This window comes from Marmota marmota, unplaced genomic scaffold, assembly GCF_001458135.2.
Source record: "Marmota marmota marmota unplaced genomic scaffold, marMar, whole genome shotgun sequence".
In the NCBI taxonomy this organism is placed as follows: domain Eukaryota; kingdom Metazoa; phylum Chordata; class Mammalia; order Rodentia; family Sciuridae; genus Marmota; species Marmota marmota.
In genome coordinates this window covers 14,664,452-14,680,667 of record NW_026000019.1, presented here as the reverse complement: position 1 = coordinate 14,680,667, position 16,216 = coordinate 14,664,452, and the positions used below count along the sequence as shown (strand labels likewise).

Sequence of the window (16,216 nt, the reverse complement as noted above, 5' to 3'; positions counted from 1 at the left end):
TGCCTTGTGCTTTGGCCATGGCAGGCCATGGTCCTCAGCAGTGTGAGTCTTCCCAAAAACACAGCAAGAGGGGGCCTCCTGGATTTGGAAGCAGTCTGAGCCTCGTCTCAGTGACAGAGGCAGTGGGGCCCAAAGCTGTGGTGATGCTCCAGGCCAGCATGTGGGTCCTAGGCATTGTGACCTCAGCTGTTCCGCACACAAAGAGGTGGTCATCCTGCCCTCACCTTGGCTTGTAAGTTGCACAGGACGGTGGCCTGGTCCCGGGGGGCTACTGTGGGGAGGTTGGGAAGTTGAAGAACACCCTGGCTTCTTCCATCATGTCAGCCAAGAGGGCAGAATTCAAGAAAACAGGCTTGGTAAAGGAAGAACACCCCTGGACTCTGGGGGGCTTCTTTGAGCTTCAGCTGAGTGGAGACAGGGCAGGACAGATACCAAGAAGGCTCTGACCACACCTCGGCTTCTCTGCCTCTGTTCTGGCTGTTCTGAGAGCCGCACAAAGCGGGCTCTCAGCCTGGAATGGGTGCAGGATTAATGCTTGGCCTCGGGACGGGAAGGAGAGGCTCTCTGACTCCTCCCTGCTCCCCAAGACTTCTCGCAGCCTCATGACCCCAGTGGCCTGCGTCAGGCCTGCATCCAACCGGCAGGCCGAAGGCTTCAGATGACCTTATTAGAGAAATAGAATTATGTTTTATTTCCAGATGAGGAAACGGAGGCTCAAGAGGGATTAAAAACTCACCCAAGTGGGCGCAGCTAGAGGAAAGGATAGCTGAGGGGGGGCCTGGTCTGCTGATCCCAAGACCAGACTCCTGGGAGGTTTCCTTAGAGCTGCCTCCACAAGCGTCCTTTGCCTCCCGAGTGGGGGGCAGCACTCACTGGCACCGGACAGGGTGGGGTTGAGCTGTGGATCCCGGGGTGTGTGAGCCTGGGCTCAAGCACAGATGGACAGGGAGGGTTGGTGAAGGTCCTTTGGCTCCTCGTTCTCTTCCCCCAATCCTGACTAAATTCCATCTCCTCTCTCTGCAGGGCAAGAACTACAAGACAGTTTACCTGGAATTGAAGCCAGAGACGATCAAAGGAAGAAGCTTTATTGAGGCCATGCCAGCAGCCAGGCCTGAGATCCGTGGGGAGGTGACTTGGAGTCAGGGGTCATTTGCTGTTTGTGGTGGCCAAGACCCATCCCAGGTGCCGTGGGGATGCCATGGGAGAGACAAGCTCTTTGCTCTCATAGACCTTCACACTAGCCACCAATGAGACTCGTAAATAAACATGGGAAAATTCAGTAGTATTACCAGCTATTCAGAGAAGAAAGATAGAAAGGCGGTACTGGGTGCCTGCTTTAGAAGGGGTGGTTGGGAAAGAACTTTCTTGGAACAAGAGCTGAAGGAGAAGATGCTGGTGAGGCAAAGATGGAGGAGCCTTCTAGGTAAAGGAAGAAGCATACACAGAGGCCCCCCAGGGAGAAGTAAGAGACAGAAATAGTGAGGCCCAAAGATGAGCTCAGAGGAGGAGGAGGGAAACTTCTGCACAGGTGAGGCCACCAGCCTTCACCTCTGTCCTGTACCTAGGGAGAGACAGAAACTCAGGGTGATCTGCCTCTGCAGTCCTACCACATACCTAGTTTCCAACGCTCTGTTTCTGTTTCAATCAACAGATGTGTGATTACAAAGGAGTTAAACACCAAGGTCCATTCAACAAATCAGGAATAACACATGAACTGAAGGTCAGTGCGTAAGCCCAGGTAACCAGGACAGGACCAGTGCCCTGGAGAGCTGGAAGTCAGTCACCTTCTGGTGGCTGCACCTGTAGGCACCTACCACCCTGCAACTTGCTTCTCTCCGGTTTTTGTTGTTGTTAGTTTGGTCCTGGGGATTGAACCAGGGGCACTCTACCACTAAGCCACATCCCCAGCCCTTTTCTATTTCTATTTTTTATTTTGATACAGGGTCTCACCAAGTTGCTTAGGGTCTCACTAAGTTGCTGAGGTAGGTCCCCAACTTGTGATCCTCCTGCCTCGGCCTCCCAAATCACTGGGATTACAGGCGTGCGCCATCATGCCTGGCTTCACTAATGTTTTCAATAACAAAAACAAAACCCACCTTTTTTTTTGGCCTAGGATCTAGTCCAGGACCACAGGCTGCCTGTCGAGCGGAGTATCAGATCCAGGAAAAAGATTCGGGATCCCTGCAGGTGGAATAAGGTGCAAGACACAGTTGGGATAGTAGACATGCTTTATTCAGAGGTGGTGATAGCCTTTAGCCAGCCCCCAGCTCTTCAGCCCCAGCCAGTTCCATTTAGCCCCAGCTGCTCCATTAAGCCCCTGAGCCATTTTCATAAGCCTTTTTTTTTTAAATATAACTGGGCCAAAGAAGGCACACTACCAACAGGTTATTAAGTGGACGCATGTTCATAAAAAAATTGTTTATGACCTTGAGCACCTACACTAAATCAGGGTGTTCATAACCTTGGCTACGTACTAAAAGCAACCCAGTGGAAGCCTTAGTGAGGGTGCCTGGCCAAAGCCATTTGGGGCCTGCCCTACAATCCACCCCTTTAGGACTTCTCACTGTACAATCTATGCATTTTTGTCTTCCACAATATCTCTTAGTCAGGAGTGTAGAACTCTGCATCCACAGGCCACAACAATACAAGCTGCAACAACATATGATTTTTTTTTTTAGCTGTAGTTGGAGACAATACCTTTATTTTATTTCTTTATTTTTTTTATGTGGTGCTGAGGATTGAACCCAGGGCCTCACTAGGCAAGCGCTCTACCGCTGAGCCACAACCCCAGCCCTACAACATCATATAAGCAGAAAATAAGCCCTGTCACCTAGGATTACTAAAAACTATTGCCAGTTTCATCCCATATTGAGGTGGCAATAGAAGTCCTTCCCAGTCATGTCCAATTGTCCAGGAAGCAGTCTGGGTTCACCAGGGCTGTCCAGCAGCCTGAACTTACAGGCACTTCTGTGTACATCCAGAATGCAGAGGTGTTCGCTACGCTGGGGTAGCTGTGTGCCCAGTCCACGATGGTGTTGGCCAGAACTGTTAGGGGCACTAGTACAGGTAAATCACGTCCATCCAGAAGATTGTACACCAGCATTGAGTCCCAGGAAAGCGCTGTGGCCGTCTGTGGCAGCTTCTCTAAGCAGTGTACCACACCCGCACAGCTTGGCGCTGAACTTGAGCAGGCTCTGGGTGCACTATCACTGGGGAACTCATAATTGGCTGAAGGGAAATAACAAAAGTGCCCTTTAAAATCTGTGTCCCATCTGCAGGACCTGGCCAAGTCACATGTAACCAGCGGGGGAGAGGGGAACATTTACTAGTTACCCAGAGTGTTACAAGGAGGTCACACTCCAAATCTTTTCCCCATGGGGCTGATAGGGCCACCCACAAAGGTGTGAGGCCTTTATTGTCTGGGGCCATGTCCAATCCACAGTGTGCCCCCTATTCAGTTCAGTCAGAGCAGGCAAAAGAATATTCCCTTGCTTCCCAAACCCAGATTCAAGTGCAACATCCTCCGTTGTCACCTGGACCTATACTAGGACTGCTGTGGTGCAGCAAAGCCTCCTCAGGAGGTGGTTCCCCTTGGCCAGGGAGGCTCAGTCAGAGCTCACGTAACTGCCCACAGACACTGTGTCCTCCCTTCTTAGAGGGCGGGTAACTGCAGTCCTAAGTCCCTGCTTAAGCAGGCCTCTCTCTCTCTCATGCCTGCAGCCGGTGGGTGGTGTGGGATGTTCGGCTCTCACTGAATCTGTCCCGGAGTTGCCCCCCGCTGCACACCCCAGCCTAGAAATGGGGGCCTTGATCACTCTCTATTACGATGGGCCAGCTGCCCAGGCCACGAACACGGTCAGGGCAGGAACCGTACGTAGCACGCCGACTCCCTTGACCACCAGGCCAGGCCACCCACTGGATCAACTGCTATTAAAACAAACAGGGCCCCTCTGACCTCAGTAGAGGGCCAATGCTGTCAAGGGGACGTGTCCACGCATTACCTGGCTATGCTATCCGTGGCTCCCGGTGTCGTGGGTGTGGACACTCCTGGCGCAAACCAGTGGCAGACCTCTATCGGGACATTCCGGGCCAAAGGCAGGCCCGTTGTTCGACTGCGTCCCACACAGCGTTCGCACCTGCATGCTGTAGGCGGGGATGCGACCAAGCCGCTAGGCTGGCGGGAGGGGCCTCTCGAAGCACTGCAGCCTAGCCAAAGGGTCTGCCTCGTCACCCCCTGGGCTAGTCAGGGGAGCAGGGCTGGTAGCATGCCCTGCAGCCGTTTGTTCTTGGTGGCCAAGCTCCTAGAGCTCCTGCCACACACACAACTGGCAGCGCGCACCACTGCGGGGATGCTTCACTTGCCTTCCATTCAGCTCAGCCCACCGGCTATTTTGTCTCGCACTGGTTTCAAACCAGACCCAGTCTGTCTCTGGCTCCTCAGTCACCACCGTCCACCCAGGCAGTTGTCCACAGCTGGGGTTATCAGTACACTGGACAGTACAGGTGCCTTACCTCCAAGGTCTGGGCTTGTTTCTGGTTCACCTACATAAGTAATAGGCCTTGGCACCTCCTGAAGCCTCTTGTCTCTGCTGCCTCTCTTTTGGTCTCTGCTGAGTCCTGGCACACTTGGGCACCGTCTAGCCCATCTGAGTCACAAGGTTATGCAGGACACGTAGCACAGAGGGGTCTTGCCCCTGTTGGCTCCCAGCACCCCTAAGTCTCATAGGCTTGACACAAAGTGGCCTTAAACTGTTCTCCTAAGTCCTCCAACTCCGCTTGATAGGCAGAACGTGGCGGACTTGGTTACCCACGCTGGCCCTGCTGCACCTTCCGCATCACCCCTGGCTGGGCTTGCAGGTGCTAATCTCCCTACTCCTTGGACTCCATCAGCACAATGGGGGAGGCCAAAGAGTACTTCCAAGGTGCAGAGATCTTCCTCCAGTGACGTGCTCGGCTTCCAAGGTCTTCTCCGTATCTAGCAACTCCCTTGTTGGCAGTGTCGCTCACAAAGTCACATCAGTCTCTGCTCTCAGATCTGTAAGGAACACCTATCACCTGGCCCTATCGGACCCTTGTGTGGCTCCTCAGGCCCCCTCTCGGTCCTGTCTGCACCGCTGCTGCCACCTTTCTTCTGGGCCATGGTCCAGTGCCTGGACTCTGCCTCTCTCATTCACAGTCTCCCCCACTGGGCTCCTGTTCACCTCAGGGCAACCACATGTCTTCTCTGTGCTTTCAGGGAAACCATTCACAGTATCCCAAATCTCCACAGGAGTCCATGCTAATAGGACCTTGGTGACCAAGAGCTACATGCTGCTTGGTAACCACAGGTCACCCCTGTTCACACCTCTAACCTGTGGAAGATCCTACCAACTATGTCAATTGTCAGGCGGAGGCTCAGACCCCGAAAACAGATTCAGGATCCCAGCAGGTGGAAGAAGTGCAAGACACAGTTGGGACAGTTGGTTTGCTGCATGCAGAGGCAGTGAGGCCTTTAGCCAGCCCCCAGCTTTCCAGCCCCAGCCCCCAGCCAGTTCCCTTTAACCCCAAGCCATTTCCATAGGCCTTTTTTAACATGCAGGCCAAAGAAGGCACAGTGCCAACAGGTCACATAAGTGGACACATGCTCACCAGCAAATGTTTATGACCTTGAAGACGTACACTGAATCAGGTGTCCATGACCTTGCTTATCTACCAAAACATAGCCCACCAGAAGCCTTGGCAAGGGACCTCACCACAGCCATTTTGAGCCTGCCCACCTCTGATTGCCATGTCTCTTCATTTTCCTTTAATCTAGAATGGTCTTTCAGGACACTGACATTTTTGAGGATTACAGGTCATTTATTTCACTGAGTCACCCTCAGTTTGGTTGGTCTGATGTTCCTGGACACAGGCTGACAACTTCCAACTTTCAGCACAGTGCCAGCGGGAGGCACGTGATGCCTGTGGGTCCCCAGACCCCTTGTGGGGACAACACTTTTTCTCCTCCCTATAGAAGTATCTCCTTGTTCCTCTTTCAACAACGCTCCTTCCTCCTGCACCCAGTTTCTCATCCAGGCAGGACATTTCTTTACTCTCTCTCCCCCATTTTATTTTCTCAGAGTGAACTCAGGGAGGTGAGAGAAGAGCTCAAGGAAAAAATGGAAGAGATAAAACAGGTAACGGGGTAAATCTTTACATCATACGGAGGGAAAGCCTAGCTTCAAGGAAAATGTGATTCCTAACTTGGAATAGTGAAGGGAATCGGAAGTGCAGGAGAAGGCAATCACCAACTCCACCCTAATCCCTCTTAGTGCTAAGTGTTGGGCAGCTTAGGATACTCAGTTTTAATTTGTCTGATGCCTGGACCCAATTTTCTAGTGGCTGAGGACTCCCTAAGGTGTTACAGTTGGGATGATGGAACCTCAGGGATAAAGCTGAGTGGAAGGGGCTGACTTGGAATTTGGGGGCAGCCAGAGACCAGCTGCATCTCCTTATTCACCTTACCTAAGCCAGCTGCATGGGAAGAAGAGTTTCTATAACAAGAGTTTCTATAATACAACCACCAATAGCCTACTTAGGGAATAATCAAGAAAGGAAGGACTGAAATTGTGACCTGAACTCCACATGTAAGACTGGCATTGGCCAGACCTAAGCCACACTGTGGCTGACAGTGGGGACGACTTGATGGCATGTACACCCTAGACCCTTCATAGATTCCTTGGGAAGAATGTGGCTTTAATAGGACATTGTTAGTCCATTCCCAAGGTGCAGCTGCTGCCTTTTGCTTAAAAATACCCCAAAGACACAACTGACTTCCACAATATTCTCTGTGCTTGGTCAAATCATGCTTTTCTTCCTCATTAGATAAAAGATGTAATGGACAAAGATTTTGATAAACTTCATGAATTCGTGGAAATCATGAAGGTAAGATTTACTGAGTGCCTTCCATGGGCCAGTACCACACTGCAAACTATGGAAAAGTATGCCTGACCCTGCCCTCCAGGCACTTACACACTGGTAGGCCGCCCATACTCTATGGTAAGAAAGAATTACAAGCTAAATTGCTGGCTGTGAGTTAATTATCAATTTACAGGTGTGAATAATGAGGTTGGGCTGGAACAACAACGAGAGAAATCCTTATGGAGAGAGTGAACCTTGTTGAGTCTTGAAGACCATGTCAGAAACTTAATGCAAATCTAGTTGAAAGCCCTGATAAGATTTAAAAAAAAAAAAAAAAAAGAACTTCTGGGAGGGTAATCTAGATTCTAGAACATGGTTCACAAACCATGCTTCGGAATCACCCAGAACACTAACAAAGGGCAATCCAAGGCCCGTGTTCAGATGGAGCATAGGCTGTTGTGTTTTGGCCAAGTTCCCCAGAAGAAAGCTTGAGAACCACTGATGTAGAAGTATAAATAGGCAAAAGCAAATAGCTCCAGTTGTTTCCAGAGTTCTAAGGGGGCACTAGCCTTACTAGATAATTAAAATTCAAGATAAAACAACAGTTATCAAATCAGGTGGTGTAGCCCAAGGATAACCCGACAAATGAAGAAACTGGGATAGTAACACTGTCAGTGGCCTCTCTGCCAGGGATGGACTAAGAAACCTTTCTGAGCATTTTTTTTTTTAAATCCATGTGCTGAAGCTCCAGCCTACACACACTGAATAAAATCTCCAGAATTAAACAGAGGGGTCTCAGACTCCATAAGTGATTCTGATATTTGCTCTTGGCTGAGAACCAGGTTCCAAACTCTTCAGCAGCAGGGTCAACCCTGGCTGCAGGTTAGAATCAGCTGGCAGTGATTTGGTCTTCTCCCCACTTTACACCCAGGTGGACCCCATAACAATTAACCTTTGGGATGAGGTATAAGCTCCAAGAGGCTTTTTAAATTTGCAGGTGATTTCAATGTTCACTCAAGGCTGAGAACTATGGTTCCATTAAATTTAAAATATGATAAAGGTGATTTTAAATTGTCAGTGAGAAAAGGATTGGGTGACAATATTTATAGGTGTTTTGACTGTATAAGAAGAAAAATTAATTAAGTACTGTAAAGTGAAATAGTCTATAAAGTGAGTTTAATAATAAAAGCCAATAAGAGGAAGCTATAAGTAATATTTACCTAGATGGCTTAATATAAATACAATGGAAGAAATCACAAAGTCTTGACATTTAAACATAAATGTTTTCCTTAAGAGAATTATGACAGAAAAGTACCAGATAAAAAATTAAAAAGAAACAACAGTTTGGGGAAATAGTTTTCCACAAATATAAGTACAGACAAAAGAATTTTTATCTATAACATAAAGAACTCACACAAATCAATAAGAGCCAAATAGGAAAATGGGCAAGAGCACGGGCAGACAACCCACAGAAGATGTGGATAATCAAGCAGCAGCAGGTCTATCGAAAAGCTTTACCCCTTAGACAGTAAAGGCATGCGAGCAAAATAATTGACAATTACATTCAAATGAGCATTTTTTTTTAATGCATGACAAGGAGAGAATAAGAAAGAAATGTTCTTACACTGCAAATTTGTACAAACTGGAATGTTTATAACAGAGTAGGCATCAAAATAATAAATAAATGAAAACTTTTCAATTTAAGTCTGCTTCTCAGATTTAACTTGTGAGAATAATCAGAAACGGTGGCATAAATCTATATAATAAATGTTCATTGCAGGATCATTTATAACAACAAAAATTTGGGAACAAGCACAATTTTCAACAATTGAGGAAAAGCCAAATAAATTATGGTATATCTATGAAATAAAAATTAGGAACTATTAAGGACAATGTTTAGAAAGAATTCTTATAATGAGAACAACAAAGCAAGATAAAAGTAAGGTAGTATACAGGTTGCTTCCAATTAGGGGAAACAATTAAGTAAATATACAAAACAAAGTTTAGAACTGGGTGCAGCAGACACACCTGTAATCCCAGGGACTCTGGAGGCTGAGGCAGGAGGATCTCAAGTTTGAGGGCAGCCTTGGCAATTTAGCAAGACCCTCTCTCAAAATTTTAAAAAGGGACTGGGAATGTAGCTCAGTGGTAGAGCACTCCTGGGTTCAACCCTCACTATCCCTCCCCCCCAAAAAAGGGCTGGAAATAAATATACTCAAAGGACTAATAGCAGCTATTTTGGGGATGAGAAGATTGATTTTTAATATGACTTTGTACCACCCACACTTTCTCAAAGGTGGTGCATTATTTCTATATTAAAATACAAACACCCGTAGTTTTGTTGGTGAGTGGAGCTGGGGCTAGAAAGGCACAGAGGAGGCTATTTCAGGCAGAAGTCAGCTTGAACACAGCAGGAAGCAGGCAGGACGTTTTGGTTTGTGGTCAGTGGGGAGCTCAGCCTTGAAGAGGGATCATTTGGGGGAAATGTGAGAAATAGAACTGCATGGCACAAAGGAGCTGGGCAGTGCCAGCTTTGCAAATCAGCAGACAAGCTGGGCCTTGGTTCTGCAGGTAGTGAGAGGCCTCCAGGGATCCCTGATCACAGAACATGCTGGGAGCAGCTGCTGGCAAGGTGGCCTGGGCAGGGTGGGAGCAGGTGCAACTGTCTGACAGCAAGGGCACAGGTGGGGAGCTGCCTCTGCCGCAAGGTGAAGAGAGGTGACTACCTTTAATTTTAGGAAGAGATTGAAAAGGGTAAATCTGAAAGATGCATTAAAAGAAATAATGGCCCACAGTGACAGACTCAAAATAAAGAATGAAGTCTCACGAGGCAAGTGTCCATGGTGACACTGAAGTTTGAATCTGGATAAGGAAGTGTTAACAATGACAAGGATAATTAAGAAGTAGAGCTAATTTCAAAGGGAAAAGGAGATCCGGTCGGAATATGATGACTTCAAAGCGACAAGTTTGTAAGTATATGGGAAGTTTTGACTTTGACATTTTGAACCTGTGGGGTATTCTTGTCTTCAAGGAGAGTTTCACACTATAGATTCTAACATTTGATTCAAAATTTATACTACTACTTAAAAACGCTTTTCAAGAGGCGTTTTCTGAAATCGTTTCCCCCCAACAGTATAATTCCTTGACCAATTTTTCTACGTCAAATTAAACTGTTTCCAAATCTTTTTTTTTTTTTTTTACTAAAATTACTTTCGTTGGAGTCAATTATTTTCATTTATATTTTATGATGGTCAATTCAAATCTGTTTTTGTCCACAACAAATATCATCAATTATAGTTTCCGCTGCCTTATAATTTCTTTCATGTCCACTATTTCTGTCCAATTTTCCCAGGTCGAGTTTTGCAGATCTAAACTCTACTAAGAAATTTGTTTTATTCTTTCATTTCTTGATGACCAATAAGTGTGCCACACCATTTCAGCTACCATCAGTTTTATTTTCGGTTAGCCATTTCTGCCAGGATTGGGTAAAAACACAGGCAAGGGTCAAAACACTGGAGTCAAGTGTCTCTGGTGTCACAGGATTTGTTCTCTTGCTTCCATCATTTTATAGGCATCAAACCAAATCAACTGTGGGTTTTATACCTTGGACAGGTCAATCAGTTACCTGGAGACTTTGGTCAGCCCCTAAGGCTCTGCCTGGGGCCTGGGTCTCATCGTGGAGTGGTGGGGGCGGCCGGTGTGGGTGTGGTCGTGGACACCCCACCGAACCCTTGGCCAGATCTAGTGAGGATTCTTGAGGACGCCCAGCGGTTTGCAGAGAGGAGGGTGGAAGGACCGGACCTCAAAGGTCTTCAGAAGGAAGATTCTAGTCTTGAATTCTCTCTTGAAGGAAATGCAGAAGGATATGGACGAGAAGATGGAGGTTTTAATAAATATACAGAAGAACAACAAGCTGTAAGTGTAGCCCACCCCCGGTCTCCCCCCCTCCCCCAAGCTCTCCTCCCCCGGCTGTGCGGAAGGCGCTGGGGGTGCCGAGGACCAGGACTCCTCCCGGGGTTGTCGTGGCTCCTGCCGCCGCGGCTCGGAGTCAGGGCCTCCCAGGCCACCTGTGTGCTGGTAGAAAGTGTCTCCCCAACTCTCCGCCCCTCCCTGACCCCCACCCCAGTCCCCTGCGAAGAGGATGGACGGAGCACGAGGAACTGACGGGCAAGAGCGAAGCGGACCCTCGGCTCAGGCTCAAGAAGATGGACGCAGCTGGCGCAGCGGCCTTGTCTCTCCACAAGAACACGGTGGTGTCACCCAAACCCAAACAGGAGCTGCCGGACTCCCTTCCTCAGTGTAGGAGCTGCTGCGTAAGTGGAGCCTGCCCGCTGCTCTGGCCCCCGGGGCCGCCGCCGCCCCGCCCCGTCTGGAGGCCGGCGGACCTGCCTGGCCTTCGAGGCCCGAGGCGCTTCCCGAGCCAGGACCCTGTAGGGCTTGACCCCCGACGTACCTGCTCCACCGCATCATTCTGTCCTCTCCTATAGCAAGGCCCGATGAGGTGCCCAGCAGGCTGGCCATCTTGGAGCAGGGAAAAATGACCTTTCTTGTGCCGTTTCTGTCCTCCGCAGGAGAAATGTTTGTTGTGTGCCCTAAAGACCAACTACAATCAGGGGTAGGTAGACCCGAACAGGAGGCCTTCTCTCAGCGGGTTATCCCCGAGGGAGCTGCTCCAGCTGCCTTGCATCGACCCCGCCCCACGGTCGTGCAGGGAGTAGGGACGTGAGCCGCCCCGCGCGGCCACTCAGTTGTAGAGGACGTGGCACCAGGAAGGAGGACGTGGGTGGCCACGCCTAAGGCTGCTGCCCAGAGGCTCCGTGGTGGGAGGGCGCCCCCCAGCGGCCCGCCTGACCCCGCCTCAGGGTCCCGCCTTTCTTTCCAACCAGCGGGAAACTTCCATGCCAGGCCTGGGAACCCTTTTCATCCTTGGCATCTGGAGCTGCTTTCTAATTTATCTTTACCTCCGCTGTGATGAGATGGAGTACGTGCTTCCCACCTAGCCAGCAGCCCCGGACCATCCTCGAGCTGTGCAGCCAGGGCTTGTTGCCCTCTTAAACCAGCACCGGTGCCCAGGCCTCCACTAGGAGATTAAAAAAATCTTCGTTTAAAGCCCAAACAGGCGTCACCGTCTTGAATATGAGCGTGCAGAGCGTCGCATTTGTGTTTGGCTGTTCCAGACCAGCCCGTTTCAGACTCCAAGTCCGTGAAGTCCGTCGTTAGCCCAGGGTTTTCTCCCTCCATTCCCCCACTGCCTCCCTTCATTCCACCTGGTTCTACAAAGGTCCCAGGTAAAGCACCGGGAAGTCCCTGAGATATCATGAGCTGGTCTGTTGTGAGCCCAGGAGAGACCCCCAATGCCCTGAAACAGTGCCTACATCCCTTGGCTCAGGGCCTCCTCCCAGCCTTAAAGCCAGCAATAACGGGATGGTCTTTCTCATGCTGCCCCACGCTGACACCTCTATCTCCTGCTTTCACTTTAAAGGACCTTTGATGACACTGAATCCCTCTGGATAATCCAGCATGTTCTCCTTATTTTAAGGTTAGCTGATTCGCAACCTAAAGACCTCTTTGCCATATAACATAACATTTACAGGTTCAGGGAATTAAAACACAGATATCTTTGGGGGGGGGGGGATGATATTCTGCCTACCACAGGGGTCTTCCCAGATCCTGGTCTCTTGCCATAGGACCAGATCTGTTGGGAATGTAGCACTGTTCTGTGGGGTGGTGGTTTTAAAATAGGCCCACAAACTCTGATATGCCTTTGATATATATGCCTTTGATTCCTCTTTGCTTCAAGAGGAATCTAGTAATGCAGAGAACACTGTGGAAGTGTGATATAGGTTACTTCTGAGATTAAGTCATAAGACAGAGTGGGTTCCATCTTGCTCTCTCCTGTACACTCATTCTGATTGAAACCAGCTGCCTGTGCTGTGAGGATACCCCAGCAGTCCTATGGAGAAGCTCACTCAGCAAGGAACTGCCTGCTGCCAAGAACGTTTGAGTGTGCCATATTGGAAGTGGACCTTCCAGCCTTGAGAGCACTACCTCCCTGGCTCACATCTTCACTGCAACCTCATGAGATGACCCTGAGCCAGAACCACTCAGTTAAACTTCTCCCAGATTCCAGTAGAAACCACGAACTAGTAAAATCTTATTGTTTTAAGATGCTAAGTTTTGAGGTCGTTTATTGCACAGTGACAGATAATACATATACAGATCTTCTGTTCATTTTTCCACTTAAAAGACTTCAAAAATCAAGACATAGAATAAAAAAAAATTTTAAAGTAAAAAAAAGTATATGGTTACACATACACATGTACAACTTGATGAGTTTTTTTTATGTATGTGTACATCACTGAAATTGTTCTAGATCATTTCTAGGAGCTCTTCCCCATCTGTGCCCACTCCCCAACCAGGTTACCACAGTTCTGATCTTTAGCACTATGTATTATTTTGTCTATCCTTGAATTTGACATAATTAGAATCATACATGATGTATTCTTTGGCTCAAAATTATGTCTCTGAAATGTATTCTATTCATGTGTTTAATTGTGTGTATAACAATGGTTTACCATTTGGTATGTTTTATGAATATACCACAATTTATTTCTCTATTTTCCTATCAGTGGGGCCAGAATATTTTAAAGAATAATCTAAGTGTAATCAGTTTTCCCAGTTGCCCTCTATGCATCTGCCCTGTCTTTTAAGCATCATTCCTGGTTCCCAGGTTTCTTTGTGTTCCTTCACTGGGGAGCACATGAAAGGCTGACTCTGCCTCACCATCCCTCCCTCTTGCTTGGTCCTGTGCACCTGGCTTCTGCCGTGCTCTTCTGAAATTGCTCCCAGAAAAGAAGCTAATCACTCCTTTGATTCTATTGACCCTTCTCTGGTTCTCATTCTTCTGATGTGTGTTCCTGCCTTTGACCTTAGTGCTTAATTCCTTTTGTACATCTCTTGGTTATTATTCCTCCGCTGGCTCAGTCGGTTTGGGCTGCTCCACAGAATAAACAACAGAAATCTATTCCTCACATTTCTGCCTCCTGAAAAGGATAAGGTTCGGCACCCACAGAATCAGCACCTGATGAGGGCAACTTCCTGGTTCATAGATGGTGCTTTCTTGATGTGTCCTCATGTGGTGGAAGGGACAAGGGGGCTCTCAGATCTCTTTCATAAGGGCACTGATTGCCCTTGTGATGGCACTGACCTTGAGATCTAATCACCTCCCAAAGGGCCCCTATCCTACTTTGGGGGCCGTTTTCAACACTGGCATTTTGGAGACACCAAATCACTGAGACCATAGCATCTGCCCTCATCTTCAACAGGGACAACCTCCATATCCATTTACTCTTTTCTCCTTCCTGGAGACTGAGGACAGATATCAAGTCTGACTTGTTCATTGTCGCAGCCACAAGTCATCACAGCGTTAGCTCAGTGAGTGAACCTGGGGCGCTCGATCAACGTCACCCTCCAGGGTCAGAAGATCAAATCCAAATTAACACAGGCCTTCCTGAAAGAAATCAAATTGGTTCTGGTCTAGAGCCTAGACTAATTAATTAATGGGGGAAAGAAAAATGGACTGGAACAAAAGAGAAAACCCATGTGACTCTAAAACCCAACCCTGGTCCTGTCCTTCATGTTCAGGAAAAATGCCTCCCCCACCTTAATTGGGCATCCATAATCATAACTTGATTAGTTATAAAGTGACTCTCCAATCCCTTTTCTCATTAGCATTCCTCTGCCAGCTTATTATTCCTACCAAATAAGCTGGATGAGATGAGAATGCAAATCTGTTTGAGTCAAACCAATGTCAACTTTGCTCTAAAGAAGAATGAATTTGAACAGTGGTCTCAAGTCACAGTGTCTGACAGGTGACCCCAAGCCTTGGACTGAAGCCCTGAACTCTCGCCTGAGCTTAGAGTTGCCTGTCTCTGGGGCCTCACGGTCCTGTCAAACTCAACTCAGCCAAAAATAAACTCCCCCCTGGGCCCCGACATCTCTTCTCTGCCTGATGTCCTGACAGGAGGTCCTTGTCCCGGCTCAGTTTCCTGACAGCCCGAGCGCACGGTGGCTCCCTAGCCTAAGGCTGGCCCTCAATCCCCCCAGGGCTTTCTGCAGCCCACCTGTCTAGCCTGGACAAGACACTTGAAGCACTGTCATGCTCAGAGCCCCTGCCCCAAGCAGCCAGGCCTCTCCCAGAGCTCTTAGGGTTGTTTTGAGGATTCCTGAGACTGTGGGTAAACTACCTGTTACAGGCTGGCAATGAAATGTTCTTTTCTCACCTCCTCCGTGATATCTCTATGATGACTCTTGGGGCCTTTTCTGGAAGAGCTAAAGATGAGAGAAGAGGACGTGCCTTCCCCAAGGACAGAGACCTATGGAATTCACTGATGACCTTCTCCTTCTGCCTCCTGGTGGATGTGTTGATCTGTGGATGTGGAAAACATTCCTTCTCTCTGACATTGATTCCACTTAATCATTCAAGCTTGATATTTTCCTTCTCCTTCCCACAGCAAATGAGCTACCAAGTCCCATGGACTCTCTGTGATATTTCAAATGTCTATTCCCAAGTCCTCCCACCTTAATCCAAGCTCTAGGCATTTGGATCCTGAATTACGGCCAAGGCTTCCAACTGGTTCCTCTCAACTCCACTAGTTCCTGCTCACATCCTGGAATCCATGGGCACACCCCTTCCAGATGTTTCCTCTCTACCCACTGCGTTCCTCTCCAACTCCCCCCTTGTCCATTACTTATGGGATCATACTCATTCTCCTTAACCCGCCATTCGAGACCTCGCATTTCTGACCTGCCAATTCTGAACTCCTCTGCCGCGTTCCCACCTGTGAACCCCGCTCCAGGGGCCCAAACGTGTCCTTTGCCTTCCCACCTCCTTGCCTTTGCTCACCTCCTTCTCTCGCCCCCGTCAATCCCAAGAGCCCTGCTGGATGGCCCTCTGTCTCCACACAGCTCCTCGGAGACTGGGACTAGGTCACTTGGCCGTTTAGACGTTTCCCACCTTCTTACTCCCAGCCCATACATGTCCCTCCTGTCCAGGCAGACGGGCAGTCTCCAAGGCAGGGCTGAGTCTCGTCCTCCTCTTTCCTGGCATGGAGGTCAGAACTCTGGACTTGGCAGGTGCTCAAGAAGTGCCGTCTGTCCCACTTTTGCCTGGCCTGTGGGATTCATGTGTTGGTTTTCTTGACTCCTTCCTGCACTCCCAGGACCTGTGACCTTGGCACCGTGGATATACCTGAAAGGTGGTCAGCAGGGGGCTTCTCCTGCCCAGATCCTACTGGGCAGGCCTTGGGAGAGGCCCCGAGAAAACTCCCCAGACTCT

General features: G+C 48.7%; 1 protein-coding gene and 1 long non-coding RNA gene across 2 annotated transcripts; one reads left to right on the top strand and one right to left on the bottom strand.

Moving 5' to 3' along the window:
• The first annotated feature begins 317 nt into the window (after positions 1-317).
• On the top strand, positions 318-11,366 carry Tex35 (testis expressed 35). The gene is made up of 7 exons (XM_015491621.2): positions 318-356; positions 1,024-1,075; positions 1,653-1,720; positions 6,099-6,155; positions 6,844-6,903; positions 10,730-10,794; positions 11,006-11,366. The coding sequence occupies exons 1-7, from the start codon at positions 318-320 to the stop codon at positions 11,364-11,366; spliced, it is 702 nt and encodes a 233-aa protein (XP_015347107.2).
• LOC125618651 lies at positions 8,443-11,471 on the bottom strand. Its single transcript, XR_007349990.1, has 2 exons — positions 11,333-11,471; positions 8,443-10,722 (listed from the first exon to the last, which is right to left on the bottom strand). It is a non-coding gene; the product is annotated as an uncharacterized LOC125618651 (long non-coding RNA).
• Between the last annotated feature and the right edge of the window lie 4,745 nt (positions 11,472-16,216).

What these genes read in the sequence shown, in the direction of transcription:
- Tex35 (XM_015491621.2), top strand. Translation starts at nt 318, where the DNA reads ATGTCAGCCAAGAGGGCAGAATTCAAGAAAACAGGCTTG. An exon ending in AATTCAAGAAAACAGGCTTG is followed by an intron (nt 357 to 1,023) that starts GTAAAGGAAGAA and finishes CTCTCTCTGCAG; the next exon opens with GGCAAGAACTACAAGACAGT. An exon ending in ATACAGAAGAACAACAAGCT is followed by an intron (nt 10,795 to 11,005) that starts GTAAGTGTAGCC and finishes CCCCCACCCCAG; the next exon opens with TCCCCTGCGAAGAGGATGGA.